Source organism: Cryptotermes secundus, unplaced genomic scaffold, assembly GCF_002891405.2.
Source record: "Cryptotermes secundus unplaced genomic scaffold, Csec_1.0 scaffold455, whole genome shotgun sequence".
In the NCBI taxonomy this organism is placed as follows: Eukaryota; Metazoa; Arthropoda; class Insecta; order Blattodea; family Kalotermitidae; genus Cryptotermes; species Cryptotermes secundus.
The window spans coordinates 437,505-457,742 of NW_019734967.1; the positions used below are offsets into that span (position 1 = coordinate 437,505).

Genomic DNA, 20,238 nt, shown 5'->3' on the forward strand with positions numbered 1-20,238 from the left:
GGGAGGGGAGGACGTCCAACTCATGCATGGATTGCAGTGACTGGATCTGAGGGGGGCGGAGATGCAGGAATGTTTCATTCTGATCCCACCAGAGTTCGCCACAGATAAAGGATTTCCTTGCGGCATGCACGTTTGGTTGTTGTCAGAAAATTGTCTGAATCACCAGGCTCACTCGAAGTGACTGCGTGCAGCGGAGTCCTTCTTTCAGAAGCTAGTAGTTGTTCAGCTACTAGAGAAATTCGCGGTTATGTACGGAACCCTGGAGATTCTCAACTGGTCCGTATAGAGAATCAAATGAATTCAGTCGACACCCACCCAACCAGTTTCCCTAACACAGTTTTAAATATTATCCTGCAATCTACGCCAGGGTCTCCCTGGTGGTCTGTTTCCTTTAGAGACGGCCAGGTTATGGTAGCGGTAACGCTTTAGACTCATCCGAGAAGTACTCCGTTCGAACCACGGCCGACACACCGGTTTCCTTGACCGAGGTTTTTATGGTATTCCTCATTCCCTCCAGGCGAATGGCTGGGGCTGTTACTCCATTAAGCCATGCCCGTTTCCCTCAGAACCCTTTGCAATTCATCATTCATCTGTTGTTTATTTAACAACGCTTTCAGTAACAAAGACTATATACGTACGAGTATATAGCACCCATCTCACCCACGCCGCCTACCATTTGATGCTATAAAACAAACTCCGTGGATTGAGTCCGCAAGTGAACTATACCGACCGAGCGACCGCCGCTTGTCGGCGAAGTTAGTTCTAACTTTAGCGGATAGAGGGTGTCGCGTGGTCAGCGCAACGAATCCCCACTGCCGTTAATTTCGTTTTTCTAGACCTGAGCCGCTGTTTCTTTGAAATAGCTCCTCAATTATCCTCCAGACCCACTACTTCTAAGAAAATCTTGTAGCGCCGGGAATCGAACCCAGGACCTCAGAATCTGTAGCCAGGTACTCTGACCACTAGACCACAGAGGCGGTCTTTAACGCTGTATAATATCATGGACAATCTCTTCTGAAGTGGATTTTTCACCACGTTTCTTGGGTCATGGGCCCCAGATGGGGGCTTGACAAAAAGACAAACTGGCCGACTGGCTGTTGGTCGTAACATAACTTTGACTTCTGGACAGTTAATTCTGAGACAGCGAGTGGTAGCCAGTGGTGGCCAGACGCGGATATCAGTCAGTGGCCAGTAGTTGCGGCCATGAGGAACAGTGAGACAGTCGGTAGCCGGTAAGGACGTGAACACGTAAGCAGAGGAATCTACAGCGTTGACAGCCGTTACCAAGCAACGACGGGTGAAGACAAAGACTGAGAAGACTTAGTGCGTGCTGTAGTGAACTGTGAGTGCGAAAATCAGTGAAACGATTGTACTTATTTTTAGTCGCGGTTTATGAGAGTCCAATAAATCTGCTTACCAATCCAAACCACGTGACCATATGTATATATATGTGTATATGTGCCGCATTTTTGTGTACGGGCTCGGTGAAAGGCTTTTTCGTAGTCTACGCGTTTCGAGACCAGACTCGTGCATTTTGTCTGCTAGCCTTTTAGAGCGAAACTTCTATAAATGTAAGAACGTTGCATCCAGCCTGGCTCACGGTGATGGTTGAACCTGTCATGGCACTCACTTTCGTGTCAATAACTTACACTTCTGTATTTTGAACAGTGAGGGCATGTAGCACGAAGGGGGGAGATGAGGAATGCATGTAGGATATTGGTTGGAAAGCCAGAAGGAAGGAGACCACTGGGAAGACCAAGGCGTAGGTGGGTGGACAATATTAAAATGGATCTTAGAGAGAGAGGATGGGATGGTGTGGATTGGATTGATCTGGCTCAGGATAGGGACCACTGGAGGGCTCTTGCGAGCACGGTAATGAACGTTCGGGTTCCATAAAATGCTGGGAAATTCTTGAGTAGCTGCAGATTTGGCCTCTCCTCAAGAAGGGCTCAGCTCCATAAGTAAGTGACTGATATTTTACTGCTGCAATTATTCATTCATTTGGAATTTCACATTCTATCGAGCCCACGTTTATAAACTGCTGTAGTCATAGCATGCCGGTCTAAGACATGAACTGTCTTCGCTCGATTGGATGCTGGGATCGTGGGTTCGAATCCCACTTAAGGCATGGATGTTTGGTGTGCGCATGCGTTTATTCTGTGTTTGTGTTGTCCTGTGTGTAGGTAGCGGCTTGGCGACGGGCTGATCACTCGTCCAAGCAGAAGAAGACTGAAGTAGAGGCCTGGGCTGGAAGAGCCATTTGGGGCGGGGGGATAAAAGTCGTAGCATGAAGATAGCGCACCATACTTAAGGACCCTCCATTCTGATCTTATCTGTTCATGTTGCGCATTCCAATTTGGTTTCTCCCTTCAGCCCCATGACTATAAACGTCTTGCTCAGTTTATGTATTATTATCTGAAGTATCCGCCCAAGTTACAGGCCCTAACATTTCGTAACAAACTTATTCTTCCTTACGATAAGGAGTTGTTAACCTCACGCCCAACCCTCCAAGCTGGAGGACCACCCCTTGTCATCTTTTACCTACTGTTTATTCAGTATATTCGCAGCTGTTCTACACATCTGGAACATAGACCCATGGTATTTGAGAACAGGGTGTTGAGGAGAATATTTGGGCCGAAGAGAGATGAAGTGACAGGAGGTTGGAGAGAACTGCATCATGAGGAGCTTCATAATTTGTACTCTTCGCCAAGTGTAATTACAATCAAGTCATGGAGGATGAGCTGGGCATGGCACGTAGCACGAATGGGGAGAAGAGGAATTCATATATGGTTTTGATGGGAAAACCAGAAGGAAAGAGACCACATGGAAGACCTAGGCATAGGTTGGAGGTTAATATTAAAATAGATCTTAGAGAAATAGGATGGGGTGGTATGGATTGGATTAATCTGACCCGGGATAGGGAATATTAAAGGGCTGCTGTGAATGCGGTAATGAACCTTCGCGTTCCATGAAATGCTGGTAAATTCTTGAGTAGCCGAGCGACTGGCGGCTTCTCTAGAAGGGCTCAGCTCCTTGGAGTTAGTGGAAACATCCTGCATCACCTGCCAGAAGAAGTTTAAGGTGACACCATCCTCCAGGAAAGTATTGCTGTAGAAAGGGAAGTCACCGCCTGGTTCCGACAGCAGCCCAAAGAATTTTATGCTGCTGGTTTTCAGGGGCTTGTGAAACGATGGGACAAGTGCCTTAATGTACAGGGAGATTATGTTGAGAAATAAAAGCATTTTTCAAATCAGTACCCCTATTTGTTTAAGTTCTATATCCATTTGAAACTTACTTATTGACTTACCCTCGTATATTTGTGTATAACTGCAAGAGTCGATGTTACCCTTTTCCTGAATTATCAACTGATTATTAGCAGAATTACTTTGTTTACATGTTCGTCAGTGAGTTATGAGTTTTAAACAGAGCCCTAAATGGCGAGGTCAACGTCTTATAAGTTCGGCGTGGTGAAAACAAGTGAGATCTTTGTACATTTTTAAGTTCTGGGTCAGATGGCAGAAATGTACACCCCAACGCGTCGCGTATTGTAAATTCTAACTCACTTCTGATAAACAGAGATAAACGAGTATGCATGGGTGTGTCTTACGTAGGTCCTAGTAGCCAATCGGATGCGTTTCTTAAATGACAGCTCTAGCCGACATGCGTTAGGGAGTAATGTTCATGTTTCAGGCAATTGGTACGTATTAACAAGTTGCTAAAAGTAAGTCTCCTCCGGCCAAGATGAATGCACTCCTTACTTCTAAACACAAATACATATTTTAGGAGGATTAGTTAAGTCGGTATAGCTACGGGCTACGGGCCAGCCGGCCGGCGTTCGATTTCTGGCAAGGGCAAGGTTTTTCTGTTCTCCATAGCGGTCAGACCGGGAATGGAGCCCACCCATCTTCCTATACAGTGGGTGGGACAGGAAGCTGACCCCTCACTTCCATCTAGTGCCGAGGTTAAGAATGGTGGAGTTGTACCTCCACTTCCCCATATGTATTCATGGCATAGTGATTAAGTAATTAAGCATAGGGACAACTTTGCTATATTTTAGCAGTTCACTTCTTGAGAGGTCGTTGGGAGACAAAGTGTTACACATGTAGTTTAAATCCCTGATAGAAAGTCTTTCTTTCAGAAGAAACAAGTTGCGTCCTGTTCACGCAATGCCATAGCTCAGGCGGTTAGTTGCCGGCATCCCACTGCGGCGTTCTAGGTTCGAGCCCAGGTCAAGTCATGTGGGATTTATGGTGGACAAAGTGGAACTGGGGTAGGTTTTCTCCGTATACTTCGGTTTCTCCTACCAATTCTTATTCCACCGACTGCTGCACACTAATCATTGAGGCTGGTACAATAGGCCGATGTACCAAGTGGACTCAGTCTCACCCCACACGACGGCACTAAAAACTGTGCCCTGTTCATGGGACTGAATGAAATATGTGGCCTAAGTCCTTTCAGAGTACTTGTCTGGATCCTAAAACAATAATTAATGTATATCATAAATTAAACACAAAAAAGTGTATTTTAGTAAAGTAAAATTAATATTTGAAATGCTACACTGAGGCCACACATTCTGAGTTCCCAGTTGCAGTAACTCCAGGGGCACTATGCTACAAACCGGAAGGTCGCGGGTTCCAGTCCCGATGAGGTGGATTTTTTCAATTGACCTAATCATTCCAGCTGCACTGTGGCCCTGGGGTCGGCTCAGCCTCTAACAGAAATGAGTACCAGGAATCTTTTTGTGGGTAAAGGGCTGCCGGAGCGTAAGGTTAAAACCTCACCGCCATCTGTGAGCCGATTATCTGGAGAAAATGTGGGAGCCTCGACGTCTCACAACCCTATGGGCCTCCAAGGCCTGTTACAGGGATAGCTTTACCTTTTTTATGTAACGATCGTCTCTCTTGAAGAGCACGGCAGGCTCAGGCTATCGTAGGTTTCGTGTGTACTCCTGTCGCATACTGGATTTGTATTAGACGGAAGAATATGAGGAAACTAGTAACGTTTCTTCTTCCTCATATGTACACTTACTGTCTGTTTGGAAGTGTTCTGTGTGCCTCGTGACGTCGTTTCCGCTGCTGCACGCCGTGCAGTGTTCGATGACGGTCAGATGATGATCAGGAACGAATTTGGAAGAAAAAGTCGAGGTAGTATCCCTGGACTTGCCTGGAGGGACTGAGCAAAACTGCGAAATAGCACAATCAGGGTAGTTGGTGTCCTGGCCAAGATTCGAACCGAGCGCTTCCGAAATAAAAGTCTAGCGACCGCCGCTTGTCGGCGAAGTTAGTGTCAACTTTCAGCGGATAGAGGCCGTTAATCTCGGTTTTCTAGATCGGAGCCGCTACTTTTCCATTCAAGTAGCTCCTCAGTTATCCTCACGAGGCTGAGTGGACCCCGTTCCAGACCCATTACTCCTCAGAAAATCTGGTAGCGCCGGGAATCGAATTCGGGATGTCAGGATCTGTAGCCAGGAACTCAGACCACAAGACCACAGAGGCGATCCACACATACATACATATAGCAGCTCATAAAATCTGAGTGTGCCCTACGTAACAAGGGGAAAATTTATTGCGCTATGCGCAGGCGCGGATCGTTCTGTCTCGCGCTCTGTAAATGTGTTCACCCGCTCAGATTCTGTGCACCTGCTTTATACATACAGATATATCAAGATGCCCATAGCTTAACTGCATGCTACTCGGATCATTTCAAGTCGAACTTTTTAATAATCATGGGTCCGATCTGCAATGGTTTGTGAAGAAAACGAAAAACACATAACCGCAGTTGAATTTGGTTGTATTTCTGCTTTCGGGCCAGCCATTTGCTTACACTGTGATCTCTGTCGTTGCAGGGACGGTACACAGCAAGGATGAACTTCAGTCTAAGAAGAAGGAAGCTAACAGCAACGGTAAGCCGCCGAACACCGAAGAGAATGTGGCTAATAGATGCAGGAAAACGGCAGACTTTGGTCATAGCTAATTTATCACTTTGCAGTGAATTAAGCCAATTGAACCAAATCAAAAGATACAAGTTCAAGTTCATTTGTGGTCTTAAATTAAATTAACGGCCTGCCATACCACCATGGCCTGGGTTTCGTCCCACATGAGGTTATGTGGGATTTATGGTAGACGAAATGGCACTGAGGAAGGTTTTCTCCAAGTACTTCGATTTCTCCTGCCGAATCTTATTCCGCCATGCTAGTCTAACATCCGGGGCTGGTACAGGGGTCCCAGCAGTGGCTGACGTACCGAGTGAAATCAGTCACACCCCTTCCCCACAACAAAATAATAAAAAAGCGAATTAAAATAAATAAATACGCATTGAAATTATTTTATGGGCTTAAAGTGGATCGGAATGGGCCAAAATGGAAAAGGTTCCACAAAGATTCGTGTGGATTCATCCTGCGGACTTCCGATTGTGACCGGTTCGTTGTCCGCAACGTTCATTCTTGCGGACGGACACGATTTCCCGCGTGGGCACTTCCGTGCGTCTGTAGTAACTCGAAAAACTTCTTAATACCACATGCACCGGCATATATTTCCTCTCCGTATGCTCAACTAATAGGAAGCACTACACCATGAAGACGTTTCGGTGACTCCATGAACAAAGTTCAATGTGAGTTTCGTTTAATTATGATTGGGAATAAGGGACATACGTAGGCCTTCGTTGTATTCGGGAGACCGCTGATGGTTGTCGCGTGTGAAAGTGAAGAAATGTACGCTTAGGGTCCATTTAGTTTAATTGTCTCGAAAACGGTGCCACTTGGGAAAAGTACATACGTACATTCGGTTCTTCTCTACGATTTTCGTTGGAAATATTTCGCCGATAAATATTTAGCGAGTTACCCTCGAGGTAATGCACAGAAACACGTATAGGTCTTCCGGTGAAGTGATCGTTGCACTTTCCAGATTTAAGTACATACCGAAACAGCAGGAAATATATTGTCACGTGTTAAGTGACTAGACACATGGTTTGGATTAGTTATTGGGTTTATTGAACTCTAACAGATCTTAACTACAAGTGATCGTAGCGCTATCTCTGATTAACACACTCTACAATTTACTATCGCCACGTCCTAAATCTTCTCAGTCTGCTGTGTATTCACCAGTCGTTGCTTGGTAACGGCTTCCAACGTCGTAGATTCCTCATCTTCCGTCTTCACGCCCATACGGCCTGCCGGCTGTTTTATAATGCCTCATGGCCGCAACCTTTGGCCATGATTGGTAGCCGCGTCTGGCCACCACTGGCTCTCGCTTTCTTAGCCTAGCACTCACTTCCGACTCAGAACTAACTGCCCGGAAGTCAGAGTCAAAGTTAAGTTCGACGGTCAGTCGGCCATTCTGTCATGGTGTAAAACCCCATCCGGGGCCCAAGACCAGATTTTTGTTACTGTCAGCCAGTTGCGGTTTTGTCGATGTGAGGCGCCGCCTCTGGCGAGAAGACGGATCTGTCGTTTAGCTGCTGGTCCTCGCCAGCTCAGTCATTCTCAGGTCTGAGTCCCACGGGACTCATGACCATATTTTACTGTCTCAAAATCGAGACACCTCCAACCTGGAGGGCCAGGTCCCTGTATTTATTATACCCCAATGACAGGGTGGCCTCGTCTCCACACGGGCTTTGCTAACTAACTTAAAACCCGAACTGGCTCTCCTTATATAGTGTCACAGTATTAGTGTTCTGGATTGGATGAACGGGTTTATTTACTCCTTATACACGCCACCAATAATTACACGTAATTATAGCGCGTTCGCTGTCCACCTTATAAGTCATTGTCTCTCTCTCTCTCTCTCTCACACACACGCGCGCGCGCGCACGCACGCACGCTAGTCGTCTCCTGGTGACGCAGTTAAAACCCAGGAACTATAACAGTCTCACTGAATTACACACTTCATATAGTACACATAAAGTCTTCTCTTCTCAGCCATACTCTTAACTGCAATGCACTCCCAAATCTTTTCCATGACGGCTTTGTGTCCTTGACTCACGGCTACTCAGCTGTGACTACTGTCAAGCGACCTTTATTGTCCCTTGTAAACCTTCGGCAGGGAACACTCATAGAAAACACCTATTATTATAGACGTGTTTATAGTTCCATTGCCTAGCACTGGGCATGGAGCGGACCACATTGAAAGCACAAGTCACATGATTGCTATCTCGCAAGTCCATTGGCGCGAGCTATAACATCCGTCCTATCGTTGCGTGCACGAATCGCGGGGTTGTTTATCGAGCCATTGGCAGTGCGTTGAAACGTCACAATAGCCTCGGCACGGGCCGCATAGAAAACACCGCCATCAACAGTTCAGTTGTTGCTTGTGCATATCCGTTGCCAAGGAGACGTGTTTACACAGCCATAACCTAGTAACGGACGTCTCTTCCGATTAAACTATTCCGGCTTTAAGCGGACATGCCACATGCTGTTTCATGGTCATTTTCCCATCGATATTCGAGTTGATTAATGTGTTCAGACAGAGACCGAATAAAATTGCTAATTGCTTATCTCGCATGGTTGCGCACGCGCTAAGAAAGGACGATGACGCTCCATTACGCAAGATGGTAGCAGTGTTGCAGATTGTCCGGTATCTAAACGTTCGAGTTTTGTTATGAATTGTGGCTGAAAGCAGGCTGACGTCACGACACCTGTTCGAAGGATGTGATGATGAAGTTGAATACGTCGTGAGTGGTTAACCGTTTACGTGTTTAGCAAATAGATGCTCCCATTTGTAGCTGTGTACGCTGTCGTGTTCGTTCGCAAGTTCCATTCACGAATGTCACAGCTTGCACTGCGAAACACCCTACATCCTGGTTGAGCGGTTAGAACTCTTGACGCCAGTTAGAGAGGGCTCGGAGGTCACTTATCCTGACAGGATTTCGTGGTATTCCCCAGTCCGTCCAGGCAAATTAGGGGCAGTGCCTCAAATTAAACCACAACTCCTTTGTTGTACATCCTTCCCAACTCGACTTACTTCTACCGGTATGAACGAAGGTAAGGAATGTTCGTATGTTCTAGATATCGCAAGGGACGAGATTTTCGTCTTCTGCGCAGTGGCTCTGTCTGTCCCTTGCTCTTGTCCTTCAGCGTTAGTCGTGGCAGTGCCCATTCATGCAACTCGCCTGTGTCATCTGAACCGAGCTCCCTCACTTAATGTAGTCGACCGTCAAAACAAAAGAAAGGAACATTCAATAAATGAATCCAGTTCCGAATTAATATATGTCGCATACTTTTCATAGTAACGTGTTAGTTTGGAGGAAAAGACGGTGCGTGGTATGTTGCGTAGCTCAGTAGGGTTTTTAGGTATCGCTTTATATCTTTTTTCATAACAAACACCGTTCAAGTAAACTGATTGGTTACAGCAGGCGCTAGTTAGAGCTGACAACGGACCGAGGAGTCACTCCGGCGGAAAAAATGGTATCCAAAGTTTTCCCGTGTGCGCAGCGCCTGGACGCCATGTTACTCGCAGAGAAACGGCACAGAGATGTGATGCTTTGGTGCCCTAATTCGAACGGGGAACGATGTTGGTAGCGGATGACACGATGTCGTGGACCTATATCGTGGCCTGCGCATTCCACACAGTAATAATAATTCTACTGTTTATGTATTCACGTTGAATTCAACAGCCAGGGGCCAGTTACAGGATCAGCACCAATACAAAATGACAGCAAAATAAACACAAGGACAAAATAAGAGACAAACAAATAAGTAAAAGGTTGAATCAGTTACGGTAATTTAAATATAAGCGTAAAAAATCAAAAAGGTAAAGCTGTCCCTGTAACAGGCCATGGAGGCCCATAGGGTTGTGAGATGTTGAGGCACCCACATTTTCTAAACAGTCGGCTCACAGATTGCGGTGGGGTTATTAGCCTTACATGCCGCCCGCCCCTTACCCGCAGGAAGATTCCTGGTACTCATTTCTGTTAGACGCTGAGTCGACTCCAGGGCCATAGTGCGGCCGGAAGGATTAAGTCAGTTGAAAAATACAATGACACCCCCCACCCCCAAGGCAAATACCGGACAGCACCGCTTCCTTCCACACCCTTGTCCAATTCGGACAATATCTGACGCCAATGTTGAGTTACACGCGGTGCCGTCAGTGAATTACGAGAAGGAAAGGATTTAGGACTTGCGCCGGAGGATCTGTAGCCCCGGCAATGTCAGCCGGAACAGGCTTGAGGGGCAGATGAACTTATTGACCAGGTTAGCTTAGCGGTGACGCTGTAGATTCGAATTCGGAAGACCTAGCTACAGACGGCGTCGTGAGATATCCGACGAAATAGAGGTTGTGTACACTGACTGGTAGTTGTTTCCATTGCAACAGTCAGTACCTGTTTCCCTCCCTTCGAGATGTGCGTCAGTAAACAAGACAAGTGAATGTATGCGTCCCTCCCACGCCACAGAACTGACGTCATACGCAGGTACCGCATAGATAGACGCAATTCCAAAAGGCCCATGATACCGTGGGTCAGGTACAGTGTGCCAGGAAGAGGCAGCGAGATTGCTGGAAGTTGTGGATTGCTCCCTCAGTTCCAACAGACGGTAGTCGGTGCGAGGGAGTACAGCGACAGTTGGAGATTTCATGTCGGTCAAATATTAACGCGCACTTCGACAGTTAACATGCAGACGAAGCCAAATTATCCGCTTCCTTTATGGAGTAAGTAGCTGGCCACGTATAGATTTGCTGCGTTATGCAAAATATAGATGTCATTAACATATATAATTTTTATTTGAATTTTTTTAGGTATCCATCCCGTATGTGCAAAAAACGAGGCGACGGTAGGATGGAAGGTTTTAAATTACGCAATGCACGTTTACTGTAGCAACGAATTATAGAGCGTTGACAGGTTGCGCGTGTGTATATCAGGACAGGAATGATAAGCAGTCTCGTGTCAGTTTATCGTGTCTATTCTGTGAGTATTGATAATATTTTGATGTGGGCATGCCAGATGTAGTATGCTACATAAGAGGGACAGTTTACGCGTGCCTTCTTCTATGGAGGTAACGTTAAAACCGGCCTCGACGTATTGTTTTGATAATTTAAGATTTAGAAAGGATTGAGGGGGAAACGGGACATTAATAGCACGAAAGTTTTTACGTAACAAGCCATCAGATTTTCCTCCGAGTTCCAAGCGGGGGACACACACAGCATCGTACAGGTGACAACAGAAACGCAAGGAAGTGTCCCCCAGGAACAGATATGTCTTTCTACGTCAGCAAGATTTGCCGTTTATTTCTGACACAGGAGCCCGGCAAAGGATTGGGGAAGACATTCTTACACGTTCATGTGACCTTCAGGTTATAAAAAGTATCCCTCTAAAAATACATATACTTAATTACCTGTGTTTCCAGTGGTGAACGGTACTTCTCTAGGTCGGTCTTGTAATTCTGATCAGCTGTCAGCAAAGAACTGAATCGCTCAGTTCCAAAAGGGCACATGGCTGAGATGCGCATTCAGTTGTACGTATATGCCAGTGGTTCTCAAAACATTTGGTCCTTGAGACTATTTCGGCGGTCAAGCGACCCTGTGGACCATCAACCCCTCCCCCACCCTTTCTTGCTTTCCACTACGTCAACCAAAAACTCCTCCGAATTAATGGGAGGTCTGACGTCACTCTCAATGAAGTGATGTGTGGATCCAAGCTGAAGATCCTGTGTGTTTCCGAGCGCCGCGCCACGTTCAGTCGGGTCCACTTTGTTTTGAGCCCCATTAGTGTTGCGCCTCAGAGTTACGTCGGAAGTACAGTCGTACTTGGGCGTTCCCGAAAACACGGAAAGTTACGTTCCTGGAGCCCAAGTCTTAGACCTTAACCATGGCGCTATAGTTCTGTTGTTTTTATTATAAACTCAGTAGTGGGGTGTCAGATAACATAGTATTGTAGCGTGTGGACCCGTTAATAGGTAACGACCGCGAAACAACTCTCGCTGCGAGGCAACAGATTCTTAACAAGCAATACTTGAAATATAACAGTGAGGAACTGCGTTTTCTGAGCGGTCCGTGCCGAGATAACCAGGACAGTTTGGAGCAACTTCAGTTGTGAGACGGTAGTCATCCGGCAACGGCTTGGGCGCGGACGCTGAAGAATCTCCGCTGTTAGAAGCTGGTAATTGAGGCACGGGGATGGTTCGGGAACCCAGAGGAAGGGAAACGCCCGCCGTTGGAAGCCGCTACCGAGCAACAGCTACTGAAAACTTGACTGGACACTAGTCTGTGTGTGATAGTGATTCATAAAGTGTAGGCACTAGTTGTATAAGAGTCCAGTAAATCCATTTACCAATCCAAACACCGTCTATAGTCACTCTTAACACGTGACAGTATTAAACAAGTTACTTAATATATGATATAATATCATTGAGTTACGGTTCGAGCTGTCAGGGCACTTGCAAACTCCAGGAATTGTCAGCATCCGACATATCCAGCAGGAGAGCTCTGGCTATGGAAGATTTTGGAAGCGACTCGCCATGGCAGAGGCCGATGGAGGAATGGTCGCTGGTGTCTGGCTTTCAGAAGGAGCTGTCCGAGGTTCGAAATTCAAGTTTTGAGTCATATGCCCGAAAATTCGGTGCGTAATTCTAATGGGTTTGTAATGGGATCGTAAGTCCGAAGTCGTGGGTGGAGGCGCTAATGTACAGGTTACTGAGGCCGATCTGTCAAACTTTTCTCACCGGACACCAGCTTCAGTGATCGTCCGATGCAAATTCCACGAGATTGGCCGCCTGGTTTGACGGAAGTCTGACATTCGTCTGGTAAGTGGGGCTTAACTAATTAAGCACTACGCAATGAAGGCGTGTGGGGGAGTGGATGTATAGATCGACATTTAGCTTGACCTCGGCACAAGTTGGAGGTGAGCGGTCAGCTTCACGCCCCAGCCGCTTTACCCCCGGGAAAGAGCCCCAGGTACCCATTGGATAGGAGGTTGTGAGGACCCCAGATCCGGTGTGGACCCCACCGGGAACTCCGACCCCTCTGTCGTCTAGCCGGTAGCCAGTCCCTATACCGACTTCGTTATCCCGGCTCATAAATAAGTTGGGGAAGGAATAAAATTGCCAGATATTAATATCAACAGCCGAATTGTGTAGCTTCATAACTTGTACTCTTCTCTAAATATAATTAGAATGATCAAGTCAAGGAGGGTGAGATGGGCAGGGCACGTAGCACACATTGGGGGATATTTTGGGAAATCCAGAGGGAAAGAACCACTAGGAAGACCAAGATGTAGATGGATAATATAAAATTGGTCTTAGAGAGATAGGATGGGGTGGTATGGACTGGACTGATCTGGCTCAGGATAGGGACCAGTGGAGGGCTCTTGTGAACACGGTAATGAACCTTTGGGTTCCATAAAATGTTGAGAAATTCTTGAGTAACTGCACAACTTGCGGCTTCTCTACGAAGGGATCAGCTTTACGGAAATAAAAATACCCATACGTGCGTTTACGTCTGCACTAGACACCACCCTTCTTGCTCCTCTCCTAGATCTGGACATGTTTTCTCCTGGCACTACAACCCTTGTGGGTGATGGGTACCACAATGGTTTAAGTTTTCCGGGGTGGGGTCATGAGCCCCACGCCAAAACCCCAGCCGGAAGGCCCCTACATATTGACCTGTCTGGCATGGGTGACCCTACCAGGAGCTTACGCTCCCGCCAGCATAGTTTTGTAGATCACTTGGGCGCTCAGACCTTCCGTACGCTATAAAGCTTAGTCTGGAGGTGGCTTAGATCTGGACTCTTGACAGAAAATCTCTTTTTGACAAAATTTGATGTTTCTATTGGACGTTCGCCAGCGTTGTGCATGTTGAAGCCTTTAGTTCAGTGCCCCCTGCCCCCCAATCAGACCAGTTATCAAGGGAATGAATGTTCTGGTCTGTTCCCTTGGCTACGAAGTGGCATGTCAGCGATTTCCACACCGGACCTGACGACTGAATATCCGCGGACCACAATTTGAGAAACACTGGTACAGTAAACTCTCGGAAGCCCGGATTAATGAAGTAAAATATAGCCCTAAAAGAAAAAAAAAGAGCTTAGAGAAGAGAGAAATGGGAAATTTAATAATACAGATAGTTTTAATGAAAATAAAAAAAAGGTATCAATCGAGGTATCTCTTCCTTTGTCAGAAGCTGAAATCCAGGGTCTCCTTCATTCAGCTTAAGCCAGTCTTAGATATTTTCTTTACTGGTTTCAGTCTCTCCAGTTGTCCCCAACACAATCTGAAAGTCCTCTTGCTCCTAAATCCCATGTGTCTTTTAGAGTATGTACTTAACTGTGAAAAGAAATTCCCATTTTTCATATTTCGGTCCGGATTAACTGAAACTGGATTCGCGAATGTTTACTTAAGTACAGTACATGAAGACCCTGAGTAATACATGACCAACTCCATGGAGCAGACATTTTCTCGAGAGGGTGACAGTCTTCAGGTTGGTCAAGAAATCTATGGGACGGAAGTGCTAGTTACCGTACAATGATTTACTTTCTGGACGTCGTCCATTTTCCTTGGAAACTGCGTTTCGGAGGCAGAATCCAGAATAGAAATATGGCGATGGATGATGTCCAAAAAGCCAGTCATTTTATTAATGCACCATCGTCACGAACGTTTAGATCTTGGGTAGTTTCTGTGTTCGCGACAGTCCGCCAGTGACGGTAATCTGAGCCTGCTGAATCCAGTTCACACTACTACGTTTCTGTCTCTCAAGGGCCTTCGCTTTCTGTACGGCGATAGGAACATGCCACATTGCACCTAACCGGAGAACCTGCTCGGCCTGCCTGAGTGCAGAGTAAGTGGTGCTGGCTTTGAGGTTGTGACGTCGTGCGGTCAGATAGCACTCCACAGACGTTTCGGTGAAATATGACCTACATCTTCATAGCATAGCTCTGCTTGCCGCCTGATTATTGCTTAGCTTACCCTTCGGCTCTGAAGACGGAGGCGATGTATTCCTCCGAAAAGTCTGTGGACTTCGAACTACACGGAGTTCCCTCCACGCATGGGGTGGGGTCACAGTGAGGCCACTTGGTACGTCGGCCACTGTTTGGCCTATTGTACCAGCCCCAGCTGATACATGAATATGGAGCATTTGGTGGTACGATAATTTGCAGGGGAAACTGAAGTGCTCGGAGAAGACCTGCCCCAGTGCTACTTTGTCCACCACAAATCTCAGATAACCTGATCTAGGACGGAACCCGGGCCGCCGCGGTGGGAACCCAGCGACTAGCCGTGTGAGCTACGGCACAGCCATAACTACACGACATTACAACCAGAAGATAGCACTCTTCCATGGTTCTTACCCCACAGGGTACAGTAACCCAGTGTTGGCCGCGCCATAGCTCGCTGGCTTCCCACCGCGGCGGCCCGGGTTCGATCCCGGGTCTGGTCAAGTGGGACTTGTGGTGGACAAAGTGGCGCTGGGGCAGGTTTTCTCCAAGTACTTCGGTTTCCCCTGCCAGTCTTCATTCCACCAATTGCTCCACAATCATCCTCATCTATCATCTGGGGCTGATACAATAGGCCAGAAGTGGCCGCAGTACAAGGGAGTTAGTCCCACCCCACTAGCAATAAAAAAAACCCAGTGTTACGTTTCGGAAGAACGTATCGCATCCATCTTCAGGGTATAAAAATCCGCGAGCTAGGAACCAGCATGAGCAGATGGCTGCAGACAGACTGGAGGCGATACGTTTCTCCGAAACGTCGGTTAACACAATATCTATGTCTCCGCATCCCAGAAGACTTCATTCTTCAAAAAATAATTCCAAACGCCGGGCTCTTTGGCTCAGTCTGTAACGCTTTTAACTTCTGTCCGGGAAGTACCTTGTTCGAATCTTGACCAGGTTACCGAGTATCCTGATTGACGTTTTCCGTGATTGCACCTAGTCTGTCCGGGTGATTGCAGGGATCGTGGCTGGAAATAGGCCACTACAGCTTCTTCGCGAAAATTTTTATAAGCCACAGTCTATTAATTATGCTAAGTTTCGGCGCCGCACACCATGCGTTACTGAGAGCGTCCTGAAATAAACGAATCTGGTTCCATAGCAACACTGGGTGCACTCAAAGCGACAGGCCGGAAATCCGCCGAGAGAAGATGTTATGAGTCACACTTTCCGCTACGTACGTGCTTACACGTATGCAGACACGTCAGAAGCCGCTGCAAGCGTGTTCACAGCATTGTGTGAGGTGTTCATTCATTGTGGATAAAAGTACGGTGGCTACTGTGGGCTGGAGGAGCCACGCATCTACACATTCCTTGAATTTTTGGAAAGAATCAGAATTGAAGAAAAGGTGGAAATATTATTAATAGAAGCCAAAACAATTTAAACACTATACAAGTCAGAAGTTTGCGTGTTGGATTCCCTATTGGGTCACTGGATTTTTTTTTTCAGTTGACCTAATCCTTGCAGCCGCACTATGGCCCTGGGGTCCACTTAGCCTCTAACAGAAATGAGTACCAGGAATCTTCGTGGGGGTAAATGGCGGCCGGCGCGTAAGGCTGACAACTTCACCGCCATCCGTGAACCGATTGTCTAGAAAATGTGGGAGCCTCAACGTCTCACACCCCTATGGGCCTTCATGGCCTGTTACAGGGATAGCTTTACTTTTTTTATATTTTTAAAATCGATCGAATTCGCTCTGATCGTCAGTAGGAACCAGAGGTGTCCATGGCAAGGCCTCTGCTACATAGCAGAGCGGACAGATCGCTAATTTCCATTTTCTGTTCGTTGTGTCGCGCTTGTGAGGGGCCTTTGGCGCGTTTACAACCCCTTCTGGGTACCTCTGAAGTCCATTTAGTTTGTTGGCCCACCTGTGCTCCCAAAACATCTGCAGGACCGCTTGACGAATTCCGCTGAATGTGATATTGGGGAATCTTTTGAGTCCTTTCAAATTTCATGGGAGCAGACGAGTCTAGCGACCACTTCACGTGAAGACCCACATGGGTTCATCGCATATTTGTATCATAACTCGCGAAATGTTTGTTGGAGGGGCCGATGTTGTGGGCAGAGGTTTCACAGAGAAACGAAACACATTTTATTTCCATTACGCTTTCTGCGTGCCTTTCGGCTTTCCAGGTAATGAAACAGAAGTGATGGTATGAGTACATTTCGGAACTTATGTAATCAACAATCAATCTCCGGACTCAGTCGTAGTCTTTAGTGAGTTTAGACAGTATTAAAATAATATTTTTAGTGTGGTGCGTACTGCTGTGTTATAATGTAACTTTGAAGCATGGGTTAAACACTGTATATGTTACCGTAAATGCCCGAATTTTGGTAAAACGCAGGATTTACACGTTGAACCTAGGCTTTCCAAACAGTATTGGTAAAGTAAGGTAAAGTTGCCTCTGTGCTTAACTTATTAAGTACTACCTCATGAAGGTGTATAGAGATATAGAGGCACGTATTCTAGACGTCGGTACTAGATGGAGTTGAGTGGTCAGGTTCACGTCCCGGCCGCTTTTCACCCAATACCCACTGGATAAGAGCCTGGATGGGCCTCAGAGGCTTGAAAAATTGTAATTTATAAAACGGAAAGTAGAAAGAGAATCGATTACAAGAGCGAGTTACTAAATTTATACTCACTCATGGAGCTGAGCCCTTCTTGAGAAGCCGACAGTCGCTCGGCTACTCAAGAATTTACCAACATTTCATGGAACGCGAAGGTTCATTACCATATTCACAACTGCACTCTAATATTCCCTATCCTGGGCCAGATTAATCCAGTCCATACTATCCCATCCTGTCTAAGTTCCATTTTAATATTGTCCACCCACCTACGCCTTGGTCTTCCCAGTGGTCTTTTTCCTTCTGGCTTTCCCACCAATATCCTACATGCATTCCTCTTCGTCCCCATTCGTCCTACATGCCATGCCCATCTCATCCTCCTTGACTTGATCAATCTAATTATACTTGGAGAAGAGTACAAGTTATGAAGCTCCTCATTATGCAGTTTTCTCCAACCTCCTGTCTCTTCATCTCTCTTCGGTCCAAATATTCTCTTCAGCACCCTGTTCTCAATACTAAATTTGTACTCTAAATTTGGATATATATATTTCTGTACGCTGTACATTGTAAACTCTTTTTCAATAGCAAGAAAGCATTTTATCACTGCCGCCGTCTTCTCATGGAATATGAGGTTCTACTAACAGTGAATGGTAAAAATTCCCAAGTAAGACACGAAGAGTTGTTACTTCCGTATTTTACAAACACTGTTTTGTAAATCCTAGGTTTTACCAAAATTCTGACCACTCACCTCCAACTAGTGCCTAGGTCAAGAAAACGGTTATCTATATTCATTTCCTCATACTCCTTCATGACGTAATTCTTAGTTCGTTAAGCACAGGGACAACTTTACAGCATGTTTATTTACTTTTCGTTGTATGTGTATAATAACATCGAACATCGAAGCCTTAACGCTGTATCCTGGTTCATTCAGTATGAGGACCCAACAGTGGACAGTTTCGTGTGACTGTAATGTTTGCTTATTGCAAGGGGATAGTTCTCATCGCAGTCTTAATCATTTAGTTCACAGTTCCTTCTGCCGAACGCCCCTGTGAAGTATACGTTGTGCACATTACTTCGTAGTTACACGAAGAGCGCTGCTTACCGGGGGGGTCGTGTGCAGTTCGCGTTTTAAGCGCTCTTACCCTACGTTCAAACATACTGTAAAGAAGAAAATGCGCCAAATGAACTTTTTTTTTTTTTAATTTTTAGGCTTTCATGGTGGTTAATTATTAACATTAATTCAGTTCTTGGGTTGTTACACCTTGCAGAAGTGAGCGATGTTGCCGATGTTTTGGAGACATACGAGTATTCAGCCACCATCATCAGGGTCGACCCTGAAGATGGCCTGGTGGCCCTGAAGAGGCAAATGAGGGGAACATTATTCACTCCGAGTAACAGCCGAAGTATGGAAATAACGTCAGTAAGATAGTAATTTAGCGGCCTCCGTAGTCTAGGGGTAACGTTCCCACCTCGTGACTCAAGGTACGCGGGTTCAAACCCGGCGGAGGTCGTGGAATTTTTAAGAGCGGAAAAATTCAGGGAACAAGTCCTCCGGGAGGGACTTTAAGCCGTGGGTCCCGTGTCGTAGCTTTACGGCACGTAAAAGAACCTCATGTCCTAAGGGGACCACTGAGCCAAATTCAGGACATTTCCCGCCCAAGAGTAGTCTCTAACGCCTCTGGTAGTTGGCGGAAGCATCGAGATACCGCTGAGCCAGTAGAGGTCGAACTCGCTGGCTGAGTCGGGACTGATGGCACGCACCAGTACCGGTAGGGAATAGAGACTGGTAGAATATCATAGGAGGACGCACAATGGACCAACAGTTGGTCTAAGTGAATGGGGAAACCCACCCTCTCCAATGCAATACAATACAAGATCGTAATTTGCAGAACACCCTGTTTCGCATGCAGTTACACAGATCTCGAGTACTACTCTTTTCTGACACAGGGAAAGATTTACTTCTAGGTATTACCCCTGGAAAAGTTGAGTCCACTCCGCTGCACAGACATATTAACGCGTTACATTTGCGGTTCTCACATCTGGCACTGTGAAGATGATTGTCTTGTGCTTCTTGTTTGGCCTCCTCTTTAACCCTGAATATAGAAGCAGTACGGTCCTCCGAAACATGCACAGACTTCCGAGAGACTACGCGGCGTTGCTTCCCACAAGACCTTTTATCAATTTTTACTTCCTCATACACAGAACTGAGAAACTGTATGTTCACAAAAAGACAATAGAATTTATTAAACATGCAATTTTTAAGCACCTAGTTCACGTATTTGCCTGTTGCGATTCACATGTAATGTATCCATAACTCGGTATGGGAAAGCAGGACGAGGCCCTCTCCAGATTCTGCTAGACGTTTCTTAACAGCATCGGGTACATGTTCCAAGATTTGTCAGTTTTTAACAATATTAATCAGCTCGATCTCCCCAATATAAAAAGTAAAAAAGTAAAGCTATCCCTGTAACAGGCTGTGAAGGCCCATAGCGTTGTGAGACGTTAAGGGTCCCACATTACCTTGACAGTCGGCTCAAAGATGGCGGTAAGGTTGTCAGCCTTACGTGCTGGCTGTGCTTCACTCCCAAGGAAAATTATTTAATTCATTCCTGGTACTCATTTCTGTTAGAGGCTGAGTAAACCCCAGGGCCTAGTGCGGCCGGAAGGATTAGGTCAATTGAAAAAAATCCAGTGACCTCATGATCTCCCCGATATAAGATTATTTAATGTACATTCATATTTATATAAATTAAAATTATCAATTTACAA

The 20,238-nt window shown here is 46.2% G+C and overlaps 1 protein-coding gene across 7 annotated transcripts in view; it reads left to right on the plus strand.

Annotated features, from left to right (window-relative positions):
• LOC111869078 overlaps nt 1-20,238 on the plus strand; it is a 223,647-nt gene that overhangs the window by 159,987 nt on the left and 43,422 nt on the right. For 6 of the 7 annotated variants that reach the window (XM_023860289.2, XM_033753280.1, XM_023860287.2 and 3 more), the window contains exon 2: nt 5,846-5,902. In XM_023860289.2, coding sequence (XP_023716057.1) covers nt 5,846-5,902 — 57 coding nt within the window. Of the gene's footprint in view, nt 1-5,845; nt 5,903-10,439; nt 10,641-20,238 lie in introns of those variants that run through there. The other variant, XM_033753279.1, reaches the window with a different exon arrangement.